The 22,693-nt window shown below is 47.8% G+C and overlaps 1 protein-coding gene across 5 annotated transcripts in view; it reads right to left on the bottom strand.

Moving 5' to 3' along the window:
* The window catches only part of LOC120046552 (bifunctional heparan sulfate N-deacetylase/N-sulfotransferase 2-like), a 213,384-nt gene that overhangs the window by 20,928 nt on the left and 169,763 nt on the right, over positions 1–22,693 (bottom strand). For 2 of the 5 annotated variants that reach the window (XM_038991893.1, XM_038991890.1), the window contains 3 exons: positions 9,978–10,029; positions 9,637–9,847; positions 6,183–7,920 (listed from right to left, as the gene is read on the bottom strand). In XM_038991893.1, coding sequence (XP_038847821.1) covers positions 6,183–7,205 — 1,023 coding nt within the window. In that variant the 5' untranslated portion in view covers positions 7,206–7,920; positions 9,637–9,847; positions 9,978–10,029. The remainder of the gene's footprint in view (positions 1–6,182; positions 7,921–9,636; positions 9,848–9,977; positions 10,030–22,693) is intronic. The other 3 variants (XM_038991894.1, XM_038991891.1, XM_038991895.1) reach the window with 3 other exon arrangements.

The raw sequence follows: 22,693 nt of genomic DNA, 5'->3' as shown, positions 1-22,693 counted from the left end.
ATGACCGTGAAATGCTTACTTAAAAGCCCTTTAAGAAAATAGAGTTAAATAAACTAAAGTTAAAAAAAAATAGTGACAATGAACTATCAATAACGAGGCTATATACTGGGGGTACCGGTACCGAGTCAATATGCAGGGGTACAGGTTAGTCGACTAGGCATAGATAATAAACAGCGAGCAATGTAAAAAGAAGGGGGGGGGGGTTATTGTCCTGGTACCACACTGCCAGCTTGTTGACCTCCTCCCTATAGGCTGTCTCATCATTGTCGGTGATCAGGCCTACCACTGTTGTGTCATCAGCAAACTTAAGGATAGTTTTGGAGTCGTGCTTGGCCACACAGTCATGGGTGAACAGGGAGTACAGGAGGGGACTAAGTACACACCTCTGAGGGGCCCCAGTGTTGAGGATCAGCTGGGGGCGGCCCTTACCACCTGGGGGCGGCCCGTCAGGAAGTCCAGGATCCAGTTGCAGAGGGAGGTGTTTAGTCCCAGGGTCCTTAGCTTAGTGATGAGCTTTGAGGGCACTATGGTGTTGAACGCTGAGCTGTAGTCAATGAACAGCATTCTAACATAGGTGTTCCTTTTGTCCAGGTGGGAAAGTGCAGTGTGGCGTGCGATTGGGATTGCGTCATTTGTGGATCTGTTGGGGCAGTATGTGAATTGGACTGGGTCTAGGCTAGGGTTTCCGGGACGATGGTGTTGATGTGAGCCATGACCAGCCTTTCAAAGCACTTCATGGCTACCGACGTGAGTGCTACAATGTGGTAGTCATTTTGGCAGTTTACCTTCACTTTCTTGGGCACAGGGACTATAGTGGTCTGCTTGAAACATGTAGGTATTACAGACTCGGCCAGGGAGAGGTTGAAAATGTCAGTGAAGACACTTGCCAGTTGGTCCGCGCATGCTTTGAGTACACGTCCTGGTAATCTGTCTGAATGTTGACCTGTTTAAAGGTCTTGCTCACATCGGCTACAGAGAGCGTGATCACACAGTCGTCCGGAACAGCTGGTCTTCTCATGCATGCTTCAGTGTTGCTTGCCTCGACGCGAGTATAAAAGGCATTTAGCCTGTCTGGTAGGCTCAAGTCACTGGGAAGCTCGCAGCTGAATTTCCCTTTGTAGTCCATAATAGTTTGCAAGCCCTGCCACATCCGACGAGCATCAGAGCCGGTGTAGTATTAATCAATCTTAGTCCTGTATTGACGCTTTGCCTGTTTGATGGTTTGTTTGAGGGCATAGCGGGATTTCTTATAAGCGTCCAGATTAGTGTCCCTCTCCTTGAAAGCGGCAGATCTAGCCTTTAGCTCAGTGCGGATGTTGCCTGTAATCCATGGCTTCTGGTTGGGATATGTAAGTATGGTCACTGCTTGACAATCACCAGCTGACAACATTTTGTAACCGCCACAGCCCTAATAATACCCTTTTAGTGTAAGAGCTGTTTGAAAAGACTGCATGACATTGCAGCCTGTTTTGGCGGGATGATGCTTTGGCCTGCCTGGTGAGACCAAAAAGAAAGAGAGTTCCAAACCTCTCTGCCAATAACAGCTAGTTTTCAGTTTTCCCCTTCCCACTCAGACCACGCTCAGACAGTCCTTGCAAAATGCTTGCTTGAGAAATCGGTCTTTGCTAAGAAGCTATTTTTGTTTGTTTTTGACCACTTTAATTGAAAACAATCACAGTAAGGTCCTTAATTGTTACCAGGAAATTATTTGATATTGAGACAAAAAACGTCTACATTGGGCCTTTAACCACTAGATTGAATACAACAAAATGCAGATGCATCATACAAGTCCGAGTGGAAAGACATGTAATAAATAAATAAAAATATCTACTGTACCCATAAAGGGTAAAGAAATGTGCACATGTTGGGGTATTGTAAAGATTTTAATGGGATTGCAAAGCAAACCCGCGGAGCCCTGGAGTCCTGTTCAACAAATTCCCCAAACCGTCACACTTTATCAGCTATATCAGATGACTACAGCAGCATCCTCACACAAATCACAGCATGGGGAAAGAGATTGCTGCTCTGCCTCCACATATCAACCCAGAGCTGCAGAGCTATGCACTTTACCTCCACTGTTCAAACCTCTGGGAGAGAGATAGCAGCTGTACCTGATAAGACCCAATCGCTGACTTATTTAAAGAGGTACTGATGTCCTTGAGCATGTGTGCATTCACTGTTTGTTTTCCTTGCAGATTAGGATGAGTGTTTGTGGGGTCTGTGTGTGTGTTTGTGTGTGCATGGAAATATGATCCATGTCTCAGTATTGGCTGCCTAAGAGCACCTGAGGTTTGCTGACAGAGATATGTCTCCCCACAGACATATCAAGACATAATTCATGTCTGATGACAAGCGGCGATCAGTAACTGAACAGCAGCGTCTGATATCTTCTCCGTCTCCTCCAGCACCACAACAACTGCTCCTCTTCTTCAAAAGTCCTTCAGTGTTTCTGAGGAGGACATGCGGGACAGAGGCGCGAGACCAAACAGGGGGATGAGGTATGGGGCATTGTCCTGTGGGCACACAGACAGAACTTGGTGACAGCCTGGAAAATAAGAGTAGAGGTAGGGAGAGCTGGGGTACGCAGAAGGGCAGATGGACAGAATGAGGTTGGGGTATAAGGGTTGGTCAGGGGGCCCTTGTCAGTCAGTCTCCACTGCAACTGATCTCCACCGTCTGTGTGCGCTTCTATTTCTTCTTCAGATCATTGACCTCAATATGCTTGAATTGTCTTGAGAAAAATCTAAAGACACGTTGAATTCCCCGGGCTGGCTAAAAACCTCACCCTGCAGTGATGATCTGACTTAAGCCTCTGGGCATTGGCTGACCCTACCTTAGACTGTCAACAGGATTCCCACCTGGCCTGCATAACAGGAGGATGATGAAAGGGGACATGGCCAAGGACAAACATCAGCAGCTGCCATTTACCATATGGGCAGAGAAATATAAATGCCTATTTAAGATGCTAAGGTGAGAGAGTACCCATCCAACCGGAGTGAATATGGAAGCACTCCAAGTGCACTGTATGTAAATTCAACCATCTAAAGCAAATAGAGTATCGCTGACGTTACATTGAAGGAGTCAACCATATCAAATGCACCATGGAAAAGTGAACAGGGGTATGCGTGTATGGGAAATCAGCTTTAGTGTTTAGGAGTCTGAGGCTGCACCCCTAGAGTGAGAATAGATGAGATTAGTGGTCCATTAATGCATCAGCATGCTTCAGTTCGGCTGGTGGCTAGCCGAACGAGTGATAGGCAAATCGAACGAGTGTGCTCGAGTGTGCAGTCGCGCAATTTTAAATCCAACTAAGATGTTTGGTGCAGTATTTCTAAATTTGCCTGAAAACGAGTTGTCTCTCGTTGAATGACAACAAAGACTTTACTGAAGAATTCCTATTGTTGACCAATCACTGACGAAGGGGCGTAGACTTCGGGTACCGACTTCAGCTTGCCTCAAGAAAAAAAATGTGACCAAACAATCCCCCCCAAAAAGTCCAAAACAAACAAAAACGTCACAAAATGTCATCATAATATATGCACAAACTCTTTCAAAGTGTTTCGGCTGGGAAGCATGCGGACGCCTTTAGCCATGCCTTGTTTATGCCCTGCTACTCGGCTCACAACTGCTTGAGGTGATTAAAGCTGCTTTGTTGAACAGGAGGCCAGGTGGTAGTGCAGGAAGGCAACACAGCAGTAATTAAACTATAGTCTGCATGGCAAAGGCCACAACATTTTACACCATGTCAGGACAGGTGGAAGAAATCTGACCAAAATCTATGAGATTATCAACGCCCCTGCCCAGCTAGAGCTGTCCCGGTCAACTGTAAGTGCTGTTATTGTGAAGTGGAAACGTCTAGAAGCAACAACGGCTCAGCTGCGAAGTGGTAGGCTACACAAGCTCACAGAACAGGACTGCCAAGTTCTGTATCGGGTGAAATTTGTCTGTCCTCGGTTGCAATACTCGCTATGAGTTTCAAACTGCCTCTGGAAGCAATGTCAGCACAATAACTGCTCGTTAGGAGCTTCATGAAATGGGTTTTCATGGCTGAGCAGCCGCACACAAGCATAAAATCACCATGTGCAATGCCAAGTGTCGGCTGGGGTGGTGTAAAGCTCGCAGCCATTGGACACTGGCGCAGTGGAAACGCGTCTGACGGACGAATCTGAGTTTGGTGGATGCCAGGAAAACGCTACCTGCCCCAATGCATAGCGGCAACTGTAAAGTGTTGTGGAGGAAGAATAATGGTCTAGGGCTGTTTTTCATGGTTTGGGCTAGGCCCATTAGTTCCAGTGAACGGAAATCTTAAAGCTACAGCATACAATGACATTTTAGACGATTCTGTGCTTCCAACTATGTGGCAACAGTTTGTGGAAGGTCCTTTCCTGTTTCAGCATGACAATGCCCCCGTGCACAAAGCGAGGTCCGTACAGAAATGGTTTATCAAGATCGATGTGGAAGAACTTGACTGGCCTGCACAAGAGCCCTAATCTCAACCCCATCGAACACCTTTGGGATGAATTGGAAAGCCAAATGCGAGCCAGGCCTACTGCCCAACATCAGTGCCCGACCTCACTAATGCTCTTGTGACTGAATGGAAGCAATCCCAGCAGCAATGTTCCAACATCTAGTGGAAAGCCTTCCCAGAAGAGTGGAGGCTGTTATAGCAGCAAAGGGGGGACCAACTCCATATTAATGCTCATGATTTTGGAATGGGAAGTTCGACAAGCTGGTGTCCACATACTTTTGGTCATGTAGTATAACTGTCTGGATCAATATGCTGTGGTGAAAACGTAATTTGGAAAGACATCAAATACATTTCAGCATCTTTAACACATTAGAAAGTGGTAAGTGGTTCCATTGACTTGATGCTCGAGAGACCAAGTTGGCCAATTCCTTTCAGAGAGGACCACTTCTGTTCAGAAGATTGAGGTGAGCAAAATCAATGGGCCATTCTTCCGACTACACTACCTTGGCTGTTCTATTCTGTGCTCCACAATTAATCCATATATACACGTAATGTAATGTTGCTTTCTCCATTTAGAGAATGGCCTCAAAAACATGTACCTGACTCGGCTGCCTGAGACGTCAATGGTCTATTAGTCATACAATTTCCACAGGAGCAATTAAGCAGAAATGTTTAACCGGTGGTGTGATAACTAAACACAGCGGCGGTGCCAACAGTACATTTCTCCTTCCATATGCCCTTATTTATGCAACTGCCTGGTACCAACCCTGTCAGGTTTAGTTGATGACAGGCTCATTAACTGACTGAACGACTCGTGGTTGCCCTGTACCTCCCCCTGCCCACCCCCCTACCACTCGTGGGGAAGGAGACACGCTCGGAGTGAGCAGGTCCCTTTTTGCTGAAGCGACAAGTTTGCCCCCTTGTACCGTCCCCCATTACTCTCTAAACTGCATCCCTGTTATCAGTGCTAAATCCTAATTAATACTCCTATTATTTCCCATTAATTGCGTTAATTTAGTTTGATGCATTTGGCAGAGTGGCCCTCCAGGCAACGTGGCTCGCTTTTCTGCATTGCAAACTGCTGACGCGGGTTAAATGTGTTCAACAGCTAAATAGAGCGGCGAGAAAACCCATTAAGAGAGCTGTGATGTACTGGAGACTCTCACACATCTGTTTTTGTCACTTCAAATAAGGTTTTGATTAAGACTGGAAAAGCCTTAACGTCGTCCAGTGGTGGTTTTCTCAAAGTGAAGAGAACACACGTAAATCTATTTGACACAGTAGCATGCTAACAACCAGATAAAAGACTTACGAGACTAATGGCAGATCCTAGAGACAGATCCTGTTGCGATTCATCCTAATAAACGCTAGCCTTTATTTGGCCTTGCCTTAGAAGCAAGTCACACCTTACGGAGAATGGCATTGGAAATCAATATGTTCAACCGTGTGTCCCATGGTGCAAGGAGTAGGAAAGACGCACTTTCTTAAAATCCTCAAAGGGTGCTTTAACAGAAACATCTACACTTGTTAAGGTGACGGACTGAAATAATCTTCCTTTTTGGAATAGTCTGTGTTTCCTCGTGATTAATAATCTTTACACAATCTTAATTACCACTGACAGTGAACCTAGGCAAATGAATTGAGCCTCACATAGAGGCCTACCGTGAGAGCAGAGAGGGAGAGTGTGAGAGAAAGAAAGACTGAGTGAACCCACCTCTACGTCGGTCACCTTCATGCGGGTGCCCTCCTTGCCCACGAAGATGTCGTCCACGTCCACCAGCAGGTGGCGCTCCAGCGAGAGGCAGAGCCGCTTGCCCGTCAGGTAGGCGATGGCGTCCACAAACACCAGCTTGTGCAGCCAGTAGGACAGGTTGTTTCCAAACAAGACCCTCTGGATGCTGTCGTGAAGCCCCAGGTCCTGGACCACGGTGGAGTGCATAGCCCTGAGTGGCCCCAGGTGGGCCAGGGCATCAGAGGACTTGGTGCTGGCCAGGAGGACAGGCTCGTAGGTGGAGTGGTTGGACTGGAACACGGTCCAGTCGTCCCCGGGAAGGGGGCCCTGCTCCACCTCATTAGGTCTGGTGATGTAAAGCAGAGGGGCGTTGGGGTTGATGCGGTAGTCCCTCAGGCCCAGGTGGGAGTGCAGAAAGAGAGGGAAGCCCTTGAGTTGGGCGCTGAGCAGCGAGTTCTCGTTGGCCTTGAAGAAGCCGATGATGCCTACACTGTACTCCACGCAGTACTTGTCCAGCAGGTCGCGGTTCCAGGCATCCAGGTTGACGTACTTCAGCAAGTTCTCGTAGATAACGAGGGCGTATCGGCCGCGGTTGCGCTCAGTCAGCGTGGGCATGTCTCCCTTCCCCGGGGCGATCTCGGTGCGGTAGCGGAATCGGCTGGACTCCAGGATGGCCACGATCTCCTGGCCCAGCTGAGAGTAGATGCTCTCTACAAACACCAGCACCACCGGGTCCGTGCGAGAGTTGTCCATGGCTTTCACCTGGCGCAATCGACCCGAGCGAGGCAGGAAGAGGGGCTCCCGCTGCCCCCCTCCCACAGCCACCGGCACCCCCCCGCAGTCACTGAAGGGCAGCGGGGGTGCCTCCTTGATCTTGGGGCTGTTGCTGACGTAGTAGGCCAAGAAGGCCATGGAGAGGAGGCAGAAGACGATGAGCACCAGGATGAGGCGATGGAGCTCCAGTTGCCTGACGCCCCGCACCAGCTTCCACAGGCTGGCCACCATGGCCGCAGCACGACAGGGGCAGAGCAGAAGGCAGCGCCGGGGACAAACAGCAGCGTGGCACAGCAGCTGACAGGGACACAAGAAGAGGAGGAGGGGGAGGGTTGAGCTCCAGACACTGGCACCAAGCTGTGCTGAGGAATAGCCATTTACTCTAGGTCACCATGGCCCGCATAGCCCATGACTCTCCGTCTGGGGCCCTGCTCGTCTCTCCACCACTCTTGATGCAGGACGCGCTGCCTGCCTGGCTGGCTGCTCTGACTCAGTCTGCGCTGGACTTAGGGCTCCCTCTACCTCTGCACTCTCCTCCCTCTCTCTCTCTTTCTCCCAGGCTCGCCCGTCCGCCGCTCTGCTACCGAAGAGGATTGGGTTTCTCTCTCTGTGTGTTCCTCACACTCCTCCTCCTCCGCTCGCTCCCCTCCTCTTGGCGGATCTCTCTCCTCTCTCCGTCACGGAACACCACACCACTCCCTTGTACACATGTAAACACGGCCGTTATCAGGAGACACTGGTTGTATCTCGACCCTATCGTGGGTGTGTAGCTCCTGCTCTCAGGTTCTGTGTGTGTGTGTGTGTGTGTGTGGCTGTACTGCTGTGCGTGTGCGTTACGTTCAGCAGCTTCTCGGCTGGGGGTCGGTGGGGCTGGGGCGCAGCCCTGAACACTGCCCCCTGTGGAGGCCCAGCCTGCTCATCTTGGGGGCAGCAGAGGGGAAAAAGCCTGCAGGAGGGGCAGAAAGAAAGAGAGAGAGAAAGAGAGAGAAGGAGTAGGGTTAGTGCACATCAGATCACACCATGTTCTCGTATCCAAAATGTGTCCTCAGGATAATGTCTTTCTCATGACAACGTAAAACAGAAATAGAAGGAAAAGTGGTGAAGCAGGGCCAACAAAGACAGCAATTCAATTAAAAGTACAAATACATGTTAACTTGACATTGATATACAAAAATTATTTGTTTGCACTTTCAAAAACTGCTCAGCTAACAGCATAATAAATCAAAGGCAGTTATAAAACCTTAAGGGTGTAACTTCCTGTCGGACTGAGTTGTTCCAAGTGGGTACACGTCGTCTGCTTGCTGACAGTGGCCCAAAACCCTACGTCTTCAGAGAACAAGTAGGAACATGAGGCAGGGTCAGTTGACTGATCATCTGATTTTATGATGTTTCCATATGGCCTAAAAATTGCAGCCTCGTGAATTTCCCACCAGGTCCCCTCCCCCAACTCAAAACCAGGCCATCTCCGAAGCCCTGTGTCATGAACACATTTTCTCATGGAGCCCAAAATAGCCACGCCAGAACCTGAACCAGAACCTCCTCCCGCATTCTCTTCCTCCATAAAGATAGCGTTACAGGTGTGAAAGGAAAACTCTGACCTTAAACGTGAATGATTATATGGCTGTGTGGGTGGGTGGCTGAGGGTGTTCACAATCTCAAATGTGGGCCAACGCTGCACAGCACAAGTTTTTGTTTACGATTGCAGCCGGTCGCACACAGGGCGCACAGTGGTAGCTCTGGAGGGGGGGTCAGGGAACACAATGCCGCGAGAGCTGCTCACTGTCAGTGTGTTAGTAAACTGGGAAATATCTCCAGAACAACACCTGCCTTAAATGGGAGCCACCGGAGATTTAAGCCATTCCACCTGCAGTGGGCTGGGGTTGATTCCACTGAGACCAGGTTACGAAACTAGCTCCCGCAAATCCATACAGCAGCAGTGAAACAGTGTCGCAGTCCCTGTAGACTGGCTGGATCATTTATCACTGTGGGGGAACTGGAAGAAGCCAACATGGCGCTACAGTGCAAATACAAATATGTGGTTAACTGCAAAGAGCAAAACAAGTAGCCCATATCAGTTCGTTATTAACAAAAAAAACAGACATCGAGTCCGAAGCCAAGACAGACTCTCACAGCCCTGCATTATAAACAGGATGCTGCAATCTATCAAAGTTTCCCTGACATGATCAATGTCATCCACCATGCCCCTGGGCAAGCACTTAAAGGATCATTTTTCTCTCAGAAGTGCTAACTAAGCCTTGGCTTTGACAAAGGCACCTTGACCGAGAGAAACAAAGACAGAGTAAAACACAGAGGGAGATGAACACGCAGCCAGAGAGAGAGATCCAGAATGGACAATGAGGAGTGACAAAGAAAAAGGTAAGCAAGAACTTGAGGAAGGAGAGAGAAAGATCTTGACAGAGATCCCCCCCCTGACTATGATGTAACAAGAGAAACCCTCATGGTGCTTCCGCTCTGAACCCCCTGCATCCCCCAACCCTCCGCCCCCGACACAGAACCTCTCAGAGACATGGCGCTCTGGAGCGGACCTCCCTCCCTCAACGCAGACCCAACCCATCAGCCTCAGTGTGAACGGGGGGGGGGGGGGGGGGGGGGCATCCTGAAACAGGAACCTGCTCTATTCTTAGCCTGAGAACAGCCTCACCTCGTTGACCACTTCCCCTCCAACTGGCTGCAGGGAGACAAATCACAACAACACAGGGTCCTCCTCCTCCTCCCACAGGGGCACAGAGACTGGGTGAGGAGGCGGCACTGGGTTGGGCGGGCTAACGAAGGGAACGATGGGTCAGTGTCACCTTGTCCTCTGAAGTAATGTTTTGTTACTACTGCTCTCTGTAGAGAGGTGGTGGTCATACCTGGAAAAGTATGGAGGGGGGTTAATAACGACTAGGGTAAGGATCTGACAGACTGTGGGGTAAACAATGGTATATAAGAGGTGGTAGGTTTGAGGTGGTGTTATGACAGGAGGAAGCAGAGAGGTCTCACCTGAAAAAAGGCGTGTGTGTCTTATCTGACGAGGTCGGTCAGGCAGGAAAACCTGTGAGGGAGAGAGCAGAAAGAAAGAGAATATGAGAATGCAGTGCTGAGATTTCCCCATCTAAAGAGTAGGTGTTCAGTGTATGTTCTATCTACATAGTGCCCAGTCATCCTCCCAGCCACACAGACAAGCCTTCGGGTAAGAGAGAGAAAAACAGAAAGAGACAGAGCGTTTGACCCTGAACACAACCCCGAGTCCCACAGGCCTCCCAGTGAATCTGACAGATTTTACAGCTGACATTTTAGACAGAAACCGGCCCCAAGAGCAGGTCCAGGACTGTTAAGCCCAACGATGTGGGGGAGAGGAGAGGGAAATGAGCTGGTCACTGACCATTTCATACCAAGGCCAAACTGATTCATTGAGCTTCCTGCTCCGCTCCTCCTTATATAGTTTATAGAGACCGCTCCCTTCCAGCTGCCTCCTGTCAGTAGCAGTGGCCCTGGGGCTATCGCCCTGAGCAGCTTATAAAGCCTAAATGCTGAGGCTGCTGACGGCTGGAGGAGCATGCTTGAACCGTATTAGGTCCTCCTCCTCACCCCGGGCTAGTCTGGCTCACACTGGGGAGGGAGGACTAAACCACAGAGAGAAGGAGAGACTCCGACTACTAATCCCACAGACCCCCACCCTGCTACAGACTGGATCAGTAGACACAAACAGGGCAGCAAGTGGGAGCTGGGGAGGTATGTGGGGGGGGGGGTTCTCTCTCAAAGGTGTGTGAAAGAGAGATAAAGTGCGCAAGAGAGTATATTGGGCATCAAAAACAAACTGAGCAAGCTCATCCTGAACGAGCGCCGATCTGGAACATAAAGCCCACAGAGAGATTTTTCCTAGAAAGAAAGGTAAGCCTTTCTCTTTCAAAGCCTCTCCTTATTTTTTCTCCTTATTTTACTGCATCCTGACTATAGAAGCTACAGTATACAGAAAGGCATGCAGATAAAGAGTGGAAATGAGGGGACTCTGACGACCTCTATCACAGGACCAGATGGGTTCCTGGGTTGGAAAGTCCCTGATAATACTTCAAATCACACAGAGCATTACATACCAAACTATCCATATGCCGGACAGATGCCCTGTAATTAATTATGGTAGTTTAAATTATTGATGTATTTTCTTTACACTTGGAAGAGTGCAGCCATGTGTTTTTAGATGAGGCGAGATAACACAGGGAAGCAGAGGGCAGAGGGAATGACAGATCAGACGATAACAGAGGTTATTTGATATAGAAAGGATTTAAGAATGCTGCCAGATTGTATGATAGCGAATAAGGCTTCAGTCTACGTAAGCACACACACACACACACACACACACACACACACACACACACACACACACACACACACACACCATTGCAGTCCTACACCTGGGTGTGCTCTTACGAGCGTCTCTATTAAGGACCAGCATGCATCCTGTCCACACCATTCGACTGACCCCTGACCTGAGGCTACGGTATACCAGAGGGCCCGGTGGGAGGCCGCTGTTTCTACTGGTGCCTCACATTCCACAGATCCATCCAGGCAAGATGATGAGGAGTTGACCTAAGACACAGGTCTAGGATCAGATTACCCTACCCTAATAACTTTAACCATGGAGGGGGGACGGGGGACGGACGCAATACTTACATCATTGTCTAGTGGCAACAACTTCATCCTACCAAGTCAGTACATTCAATGCAGGAACCCACCGGTAGGGGGAGATAGGCCCACAGTAACACAATGACTGGGCTCCTTTGAAGGCAACAGGAGAGAAGGGCAGGGGACTGTTATGTGGCCCCAGGGGTGTCTTATTTATTCACTCACAGGTGCGCTGCCTCATGGTCAGTCTAACCTATGACTTATCCATCCAACACTTACAAAGAGCCTAACTGGAAGCCCTGATAAATGGGGTCAAGAAAGCGAAGCCTCAAATTGCATTTTGTGAGGGCCAATGGCAAGACTGAGTGCAATAGACTTAAAATGCTGCTCTTGGAGATCCAGGTTTAAACAATTAAATACTTTAAGTGGAGGTTACCATGAATATTTATCTCCTAAATAAGGCATAGTGTTCTTAGATTAGGGTACATGGCTGGCCTGAATTGAATCGGATAAATTGAGAGAAACTGTATATGTGTGTGTAATTCACCCAGCCGAAAGGATGTATCGAGAAGCCTGCTGCGTTGATCAGATGCATGTCCATCTACTGGAATATCAAGAGGGACGAGAACCACTGTGTTTGCTCTGTGAACCAAAAATCAGACGGAACAAAGGGAAGAAAGGAAAACATGAAGTCCTCTTCAATCCTCCTCTGTTCGGACCCCGGGGTCATGCACCCAAAAGCCCAATCAGAGGAATGCTGACCATCAAATTCCGGGAGGCAATGCACTCCCTCCCTCTCTCCATCCATCCCCCTAAGGGGTTCCAACAGAACAGCACGCCCGGTAGACTGTGAGCAGCGCTGACACCCAACATGAAACAAGCAGGCAGGAGGGTCGGTTGTATTTCTCTGCACGTTTGTTCCTTGTTGTTGAGTGATCTTGGAATAAGGTTGTTCAGCAACGATGAGAGCGACAGATCTGCCGGATTTCCCCAGTGTTACATGAAAGCTGAACTCTGTGTGTGTTTGTTTAGCGGGTTATGAATTTGTATGAGGGTCAATAGAAGAGCTCTCTCCTCTCTCATACCGCAGGACTATAATGTAGTGTTCTGGACTCAGATAAGTCCCTCTTTTCATTCGTTTTCTCCTTCGTTGCCATGGAGTTTGTCTGGCTTCAAACACTGTGGATATCTTCTCTTTAGCTGGAGGCCAGGCAAGGAGTCTATGGTAATAGATAGATTAGAACATGCTCGCCTATATATTTTTTTATAATCATATAAACTTTGGGCATTAAAACTGGGCCGTTTTCCCAGATACAGATTAAAACTAGTCATGGACTTAAAGTCAATTACAATGTAGATTCTCCATTGAGAATGCTTTTTAGTTTGGGACTAGGCTTTATCCGTGTCTGGGAAACCAGCCCCAAGGGTGTTACAAAGCCCATGAAAGCAAAAAAAAGTGGTAATCTATAGTATTTTAAATAGTACCTATCACTTGAGTTGACCATAACCCTCAGCTAATGTTCAACTACAACACGTTCACAATTGAGTGCAGTAATAAAACAGCAAAGGTCAACATCTAAAGGAAATGATAGTTAATAGATGAAGCTCATAGAAAAACCACGAACAATGATCCAACCATTCTGATCATTATCTCTTCCTGACTAGCAACGCTCTATTGGAGTTATGAGTAGATCATAACACGGACTGCTATGTGAGCCAGCACCGACTGTTATAAACTCAGCAAAAAAAGAAACATCCTCTCACTGTCAACTGCGTTTATTTTCAGTAAACTTAACATGTGTAAATATTTGTATGAACATAAGATTCAACAACTGAGACAAACTGAACAAGTTCCACAGACATGTGACTAACAGAAATGGAATAATGTGTCCCTGAACAAAGTGGGGGTCAAAATCAAAAGTAACAGTAAGTATTTGGTGTTGCCACCAGCTGCATTAAGTACTGCAGTGCATCTCCTCCTCATGGACAGCACCAGATTTGCCAGTTCTTGCTGTGAGATGTTACCCCACTCTTCCACCAAGGCACCTGCAAGTTGCCGGACATTTCTGGGGGGAATGGCCATAGCCCTCACCCTCTGATCCAACAGGTCCCAGATGTGCTCAATGGGATTGCGATCCGGACTCTTCGCTAGCCATGGCAGAACACGGACATTCCTGTCTAGCAGGAGGGTCAACCCTCCAGGATGAGCCTGCAGGAAGAGTACCACATGAGGGAGGAGGATGTCTTCCCTGTAAGCACAGCATTGATATTGCCTGCAATGACAACAAGCTCAGTCCGATGATGCTGTGACACACCGCCCCAGACCATGACGGACCCTCCACCTCCAAATCGATCCCGCTCCAGAATACAGGCCCCGGTGTACGCTCATTCCTTCGACGATAAACGCGAAACCGACCATCTCCCCTGGTGAGACAAAACCACGACTCGTCAGTGAAGAGCACTTTTTTTTTTTTTTGTTATCAGTCCTGTCTGGTCCAGCGACGGTGGGTTTGTGCCCATAGGCAACGTTGTTGCAGGTGATATCTGGTGAGGACCTGCCTTACAACAGGCCTACAAGCCCTCAGTCCAGCCTCTCTCAGCCTATTGCGGACAGTCCGAGCACTGATGGAGGGATTGTGCGTTCCTGGTGTAACTCGTGCAGTTGTTGTTGTCATCCTGTACCTGTCCTGCAGGTGTGATGTTTGGATGTACTGATCCTGTGCAGGTGTTGTTACACGTGGTCTGCCGATCAGCTGTCCGTCCTGTCTCCCTGTAGCGCTGTCTTAGGCGTCTCACAGTACAGACATTGCAATTTATTTCCCTGGCCACATCTGCAGTCCTCATGCCTCCTTGCAGCATGCCTAAGGCACGTTCACGCAGATGAGCAGGGACCCTGGGCATCTTTCTTTTGGTGTTTTTCAGAGTCAGTAAAAATGCCTCTTTAGTGTCCTAAATTTTCATAACTGTGACCTTAATTGCCTACCGTCTGTAAGCTGTTAGTGTCTTAACGACCGTTCCGCAGGTGCATGTTGATTAATTATTTATGTTTCATTGAATAAGCATGGGAAACAGTGTTAAAACCCTTTACAATGAAGATCTGTGAAGTTATACGGATTTTTACAAATTATATTTGAAAGACTGAAAAAGGGACATTGCTTTTTTTGCTGGGAGCTCTTCTCATAGACTGGAAACACGAGATAATTACTGTAAGCTTTTAGTTTAGGTCTTTCCATTTATGGTGACTTAGTTCAACTTGATTACCTTTGACTAGCAAATGTATTCACAAAACTCTCCCCCTCCTGTCATTCAATAGCTTGACAGTTCCTGGGAAGCAATGAACACACACAGCACTGGCAGGCATGGCTTTGTTAGCCAGATGGACGGCTAAAAATATCTATATTGAGTTTGAGACCATGGTCTTAGTTGAGAGGACAGAAGAGGACACACCAATACCGCACGGTGCCGCTGAGAGAGAGGAGAAAAAAATGATTCCTCTCTTCATCATCAGCCTCCCAGAGAAAAACATTCAAATATAATCTCCCTCATTAAAGCAGACTAAATATTTAAAGATTAGAGATGGCACTTCATTAAGCAGGCCATCCGTCGCAGCGGAGTACTGGCACAGGGAGAAAGGAGAGGAGGGAGAGATAGATAAGAGAACGGGAGAGAGAGACAGACAGGGAGAGGGAGACAGACAGAGCGAGAGGGGGAGAGGGAGACAGACAGAGAGAGAGAGAGAGAGCGAAAGAGATAGACAGAGAGAGAGAGAGAGAGGGGGAGAGATGTCACAATATTTACACTGTTACCAGGTGCGTTACCGCTACGGCAAAACCACTCTCCATGGAGTGCCATGCAAACACTAGGGCAGCCGGCTGGAGATAAGGAGGGAATGAGGCAACTGTGGAGGTGGAGAGAGAGGGGGAGAAAGAGAGCACAAGGGGGCTGAGGCCTCCATTACCATCTGTGTATCACGCCAGCAGAGCCATGACAAAACAGGGGAATCAGGCGTATATTTTACCAGGCAGGAGAGAGCGGTCCTGGAGTGATGGAGAGGAGATTGAAACAATACAAACCCCAGCTGAGAAAGCACCACTGACAAGAATCAGGCTCAGGGAATCCCAGCAGCAAAACACAGGAAGTATGAGTTGAGGGACTGTGTGTTGTCATTATTCTATGGGATTATGCTGTGTTCCTTCTACCTCCGCCGCGTTCCATTCCCATACGCAACATTGTTGGCGTTTACGTAATAAACCGCATGCATCTGCACGGCTGGTGGAGGAGCCACATAAGGCCACCCACCGTGTGTGTATGTGAGTATGTCAACATTTGAAAAGGAGTGGGGTATCATGAGGTCCACATTCACAGTCATAATTATGGTTAAACCCCACCTATTTCTTAAATATATCTTCTTAAAATCTGATTTTAAACCTAACCCTTTACCACACTGCTAACCTTATGCCTAACCATAATGCCTTGAATAAATAGGTAATTTTATCTCAACAAAAATAATGCAGTAGTAGCCAAAATAGGAATCAAGGAGGAAATAAGATACATTAACCTACGCAGGAGATTAGTCGTTAAGTCGTATGTATAGTCACTGGGGTTTGGTTGAACATGAGAGGTAAGGTTGATGTGAGCATTGCCATTGGCCTTGGCATAGGGGTGAGGTAGAAGGCCTGGTGGCTCTGTGTGTGTGTGTGTGTGTGTGTGTGTGTGTGTGTGTGTGTGTGTGTGTGTGTGTGTGTGTGTGTGTGTGTGTGTGTGTGTGTGTGTGTGTGTGTGTCGGTCTGGCAGCCAGTACTGAGGAGGCAGTGCGTTCTCAGAGAGCAGGCCAAGGCTATAATCCGAGCGGAAAAGCGGCACGGTCAACACTGTGTTAGTGTGTTTTGAAGTGCTCCTGTTGGGAGTGTGTGCATGCACATCCAGTATGAATTAATTTTTGTATTTATGTTTACTGTTTATGTCCCAGGTGTGTTCTATATTTGTGTATTTCAGAGAGCAGCTATGTGCCTCTCGTTCCCACTCACTATACATTAATAGCCTGTGTGAATAAGACAACTTCTTCCTGTCAATGCAATTAAATCTCTAAATGCCACCTTGTTTCAGGCTCCTAAGCAACTTAGCAGTACTATACTTTTTCAAATAAAATACAATTTTATTTGTCACATACACATGGTTAGCAGATGTTAATGCGAGTGTAGCGAAATTCTTGTGCTTCTAGTTCCGACAATGCAGTAATAACCAACGAGTAATCTAACCTAACAATTTCACAACAACTACCGTATACACACAAGTGTAAAGGGATGAAGAATATGTACATAAAAATATATGAATGAGTGATGGTACAGAACGGCATAGGCAACATGCAGTAGATGGTATAGAGTACAGTATATACATATGAGATGAGTAATGTAGGGTATGTAAACATATAAAAGTGGCATTGTTTAAAGTGGCTAGTGATACATGTATTACATAAAGATGGCAAGATGCAGTAGAAGGTATAGAGTACAGTATATACATATGAGATGTGTAATGTAGGGTATGTAAACAATATATTAAGTGGCTAGTGAAAAAAAAAAATCGACATACATTTTTCCATTATTAAAGTGGCTGGAGTTGAGTCAGTATGTTGGCAGCAGCCACTCAATGTTAGTGGGGGCTGTTTAACAGTCTGATGGCCTTGAGATAGAAGCTGTTTTTCAGTCTCTCGGTCCCTGCTTTGATGCACCTGTACTGACCTCACCTTCTGGATGATAGCGGGGTGAACAGGCAGTGGCTCGGGTGGTTGTTGTCCTTGATGATCTTTATGGCCTTCCTGTGACATCGGGTGGTGTAGGTGTCCTGGAGGGCAGGTAGTTTGCCCCCGGTGATGCGTTGTGCAGACCTCACTACCCTCTGGAGATCCCTACGGTTGTGGGCGGAGCAGTTGCCGTACCAGGCGGTGATACAGCCCGACAGGATGCTCTCGATTGTGCATCTGTAGAAGTTTGTGAGTGCTTTTGGTGACAATCCGAATTTCTTCAGCCTCCTGAGGTTGAAGAGGCGCTGCTGCGCCTTCTTCACCACGCTGTCTGTGTGGGTGGACCAATTCAGTTTGTCCGTGATGTGTACGCCGAGGAACTTAAAACGTACTACCCTCTCCACTACTGTCCCGTCGATGTGGACAGTAGTTGCTTTGTTTTGTTGAAATTGAGTGTGAGGTTATTTTTCTGACACCACACTCCGAGGGCCCTCACCTCCTCCCTGTAGGCCGTCTCGTCGTTGTTGGTAATCAAGCCTACCACTGTAGTGTCGTCTGCAAACTTCATGATTGAGTTGGAGGCGTGCACGGCCACGCAGTCATGGGTGAACAGGGAGTACAGGAGAGGGCTCAGAACGCACCCTTGTGGGGCCCCAGTGTTGAGGATCAGTGGGGTGGAGATGTTGTTACCTACTCTCACCACCTGGGGGCGGCCTGTCAGGAAGTCCAGTACCCAGGTGTACAGGGCCGGGTCGAGACCCAGGGTCTCGAGCTTGATGACGAGTTTGGTGGGTACTATGGTGTTAAATGCTGAGCTGTAGTCGATGAACAGCATTCTCACATAGGTATTCCTCTTGTCCAGATGGGTTAGGGCAGTGTGGTTGCGATTGCGTCGTCTGTGGACCTATTGTGGTGGTAAGCAAACTGGACTGGGTCTAGGGTGTCAGGTAGGGTGGAGGTGATATGGTCCTTGACTAGTCTCTCAAAGCACTTCATGATGACGGAAGTGAGTGCTACGGGGCGGTAGTCGTTTAGCTCAGTTACCTTAGCTTTCTTGGGAACAGGAACAATGGTAGCCCTCTTGAAGCATGTGGGAACAGCAGACTGGGATAAGGATTGATTGAATATGTCCGTAAACACACCAGCCAGCTGGTCTGCGCATGCTCTGAGGACGCGGCTGGGGATGCCGTCTGGGCCTGCAGCCTTACGAGGGTTAACACGTTTAAATGTTTTACTCACGTCGGCTGCAGTGAAGGAGAGTCCACAGGTTTTGGTAGCGGGCCGTGTCAGTGGCACTGTATTGTCCTCAAAGCGAGCAAAGAAGTTGTTTAGTCTGTCTGGGAGCAAGACATCCTGGTCTGCGACCGGGCTGGTTTTCTTTTTGTAATCCGTGATTGACTGTAGACCCTGCCACATACCTCTTGTGTCTGAGCCGTTGAATTGCAACTCTACTTTGTCTCTATACTGACGCTTAGCTTGTTTGATTGCCTTGCGGAGGGAATAGCTACACTGTTTGTATTTGGTCATGTTTCCGGTCACCTTGCCCTGGTTAAAAGCAGTGGTTCGCGCTTTCAGTTTTGTGCGAATGCTGCCATCAATCCACGGTTTCTGGTTTGGGAATTTTTTAATAGTTGCTGTGGGTACGACATCGCCCACGCACTTGCTAATAAACTCGCTCACCGAATCAGCGTATTCGTCAATGTTGTTGTTTGACACAGTGCGGAACATATCCCAATCCACGTGATCGAAGCAATCCACGTGATCGAAGCAAAAGCGTGGAATCAGATTGGTCGGACCAGCGTTGAACAGACCTGAGCGCGGGAGCTTCCTGTTTTAATCTCTGTCTATAGGCTGGGAGCAACAAAATGGAGTCGTGGTCAGCTTTTCCAAAAGGAGGGCGGGGGAGGGCCTTATATGCGTCGTGGAAGTTAGAATAACAATGATCCAGGGTTTTACAAGCCCTGGTAGCACAATCGATATGCTGATAGAATTTAGGGAGTCATGTTTTCAAATTAGCCTTGTTAAAATCCCCAGCTACAATGAATGCAGCCTCAGGATATGTGGTTTCCAGTTTACATAGAGTCAAATAAAGTTCGTTCAGGGCGGTCGATGTGTCTGCTTGGGGGGAATATATGCGGCTGTGATTATAATCGAAGAGAATTATCTTGGTAGATAATGTGGTCGACATTTGATTGTGAGGAATTCTAAGTCGGGTGAACAGAAGGACTTGAGTTCATGTATGTTGTTATGATCACACCACGTCTCGTTAATCATAAGGCATACCCCCCGCCCCTCTTCTTACCAGAAAGATGCTTGTTTCTGTCGGCGCAATGCGTGAAGAAACCAGCTGGCTGTACCGACTCTGATAGCGTGTCACGAGTGAGCCATGTTTCCGTGAAGAAAAGAACGTTACAGTCTCTGATGTCTCTCTGGAATGATACCCTTGCTCGGATTTCATCAACCTTGTTGTCAAGAGACTGGACATTGGCGAGTAGTATGCTCGGGAGCTGTGCGCGATGTGCCCGTCTCCGGAGCCTGACCAGAAGACCGCTTCGTCTGCCCCTTTTACGGCGACGTTGTTTTGGTTCGCCGGCTGGTATCCGATCCATTGTCCTGGGTGGTGGGCAAAACAGAGGATCCACTTCGGGAAAGTCGTATTCCTGGTCGTAATGATGGTGAGTTGACGTTGCTCTTATATCCAGTAGTTTCTCCCGACTGTATGTAATAAAACCTAAGATTACCTGGGGTACAAATGTAAGAAATAACACGTAAAAAAACTAAATACTGCATAGTTTCCTAGGAACGCGAAGCGAGGCGGCCATCTCTGTCGGCGCCGGAAGTAATGCATTATTTCTCAAGTTACTAGCCCAGATTGCTCTTCACATTTTCAGCCGGAAATAACTTTTGGATATATGTTTCGTACCTTCCAAAGGGATTGAATTTATCCCAGAGGCTGCTCCAAGACGCCGCCGGCGGAGAAGAGGTATTCGGAGTGGACTTTTAGTCCGACTCAGGAGGCGTGCACACCATCCACCGCTTCTGTCCAGCTGAGGACCTTCAAAAAGCAAAACTGAGGAAAACGCTACCGAAGATCTACCAACACATCACCTGCAGTACTTCAAAAACTCTCGACCGTTGTTACTCTCCCGTTCCGGGACGGCTAAAAGGTCCTACCCCGACCTCCCTTCGGCAAATCAGATCACGACTCCATTTTGCTCCTCCCTTCCTACAGGCATAAACTCAAACAGGAAGTACCTGTGCGAATGTCTATTTAACACTGGTCTGACCAATCGAAATCCATGCTTCAAGACTGTTTTGATCACGCGGACTGGGATATGTTCTGGGTTGCCTCAGAATAACATTGATGTATACACTGACACGGTGACGGAGTTAATCAGGAAGTGTATAGGGGATGTTGTTCCCACTGTGACGATTAAAACCTATCAAAATCAAAAACGGTGGATAGATAGCAGCATTCACGCAAAACTGAAAGTGTGAACCACTGCATTTAACCACGCCAAGGTGACTGGGAATATGATTGAATACAAACATTCCAGTTCTGTCCCCTGTAAGACAATCAAACAGGCAAAAATGTCAGTACAGAGACAAAGTGGAGTCGCAATTCATCGGCTCAGACACGAGACGTATGTGGGCAGGGACTCCAGACAATCACGGATTATTGGGAAAACCAGCCATGCCGCGGACACCGACGTCTTGCTCCTGGACAAGCTAAACACCTTGTTCGCCCGCTTTGAGGATAACACAGTGCCCGCCAACACAGGCCGCACCCAAGGACTGTGAGCGCTCATAACCCTCACAAGGTTGCCGGCCCAAATGGCATCCCAAACCGCGTCCTCAGACCATGCGCAGAACAGCTGGCTGGAGTGTTTACAGACATATTGAATCTCTCCCTATCCCAGTCTGCTGTCCCCACTTGCTTCAAGATGCCCACCATTGTTCGGGTACGCAAGAAAGCAAATGTAACTTAACTAAATTACTATCACCCCATAGCACTCACTTCTGTCATCATGAAGTGCTTTGAGTCTAGTTAAGGATCATATCATCTCCACCTTACCAAACACCCTAGACCCACTAAATTTGCATACCGCCCCAATAGATCCACAAATGAAGCAATCTCCATTGCACTTCACAATGCCCTATCCCATCTGGACAAGAGAAACACCTATGTAAGAACGCTGTTCATTGACTACAGCTCAGCCTTCAACACCACAGTACCATCCAAGCTCATCATTAAACTGAACCCCGCCCTGAGCAACTGGGCCATGGACTTCCTGAAACTTCTTGCCATACCTGTCAGGTGGATGGATTATCTTGGAAAGGAGAAATGCTCACTAATTCCAAAAATGTAATGGCATTGGGTCCCCATTGATTTTGTTATAACGTTTGAGTCACTCAAACATAAGAACAGGGCATAAGCATGCAAAATGTGTAGAAATTAACAAAATAATTGCCTTTAACAGTACTGTAAGTGTGTGAACTGACGTGAAAACAGTATACATTTAGTGTGAGCGTAGTCTGTATACACAAAATATGCAAAACATTAAGAACACTTGCTCTTTCCATGACAGACTTATCAGGTGAATCCAGGTGAAAGCTATGATCCCTTATTGATGTCACTAAATCCAATTCACTCACTGTAGATGAAGGGGAGGCGGCAGGTTAAAGAAGGATTTTTAAGCCTTGAGACAATTGAGACATTGATTGTGTATGTGTGCCATTCAGAGGGTGAATAGGCAAGATAAAACAATGTAAGTGCCTTTGAACAGGGTATGGTAGTAGGTTCCAGGCGCACCGGTTTGTGTGAAGAACTGCAACGCTGCTGGATTTTTTACACTCAACAGTTTCCCTTGTGTATCAAGAATGGTCCACCACCCAAAGGACATCCAGCCAACTTGACAACTGTGGGAAGCATTGGAGTCAACATGGCCCAGCATCCCTGTGGAAAGCTTTCGACACCTTGCATAGTCCATACACCGATGAATTGAGGCTGTTCTGAGGACAAAAGGGGGTTGCAACTCAATATTAGGAAGATGTTCCTAATGTTTGGTATACTCCGTGCATACTGTGCTGTATATACTGTGGTATGTTTTGGTATGGGAGATGTTGCTCTCAGGCCATGGCAGAGTGTCTCAAATCTCACCCTGGGTTCTCACACTAGTCATGCACCGATGAGTCACACCAATTACACACATACACCCCTTCTGTCACAACAGCTCCAGCCCCCTCCTGGGGGCCAAAGTAGAGACACGACATCCTCACCTCTCCCTCAGCATCAGATTCAGCCTGCCCTCCTCAACTCCTTTATCTCATTAATCTGATTAGCAGTCTTAAT

Source organism: Salvelinus namaycush, chromosome 4 (assembly GCF_016432855.1).
Source record: "Salvelinus namaycush isolate Seneca chromosome 4, SaNama_1.0, whole genome shotgun sequence".
Lineage (NCBI taxonomy): Eukaryota > Metazoa > Chordata > Actinopteri > Salmoniformes > Salmonidae > Salvelinus > Salvelinus namaycush.
This window is presented reverse-complemented; position numbering and strand designations above follow the sequence as displayed.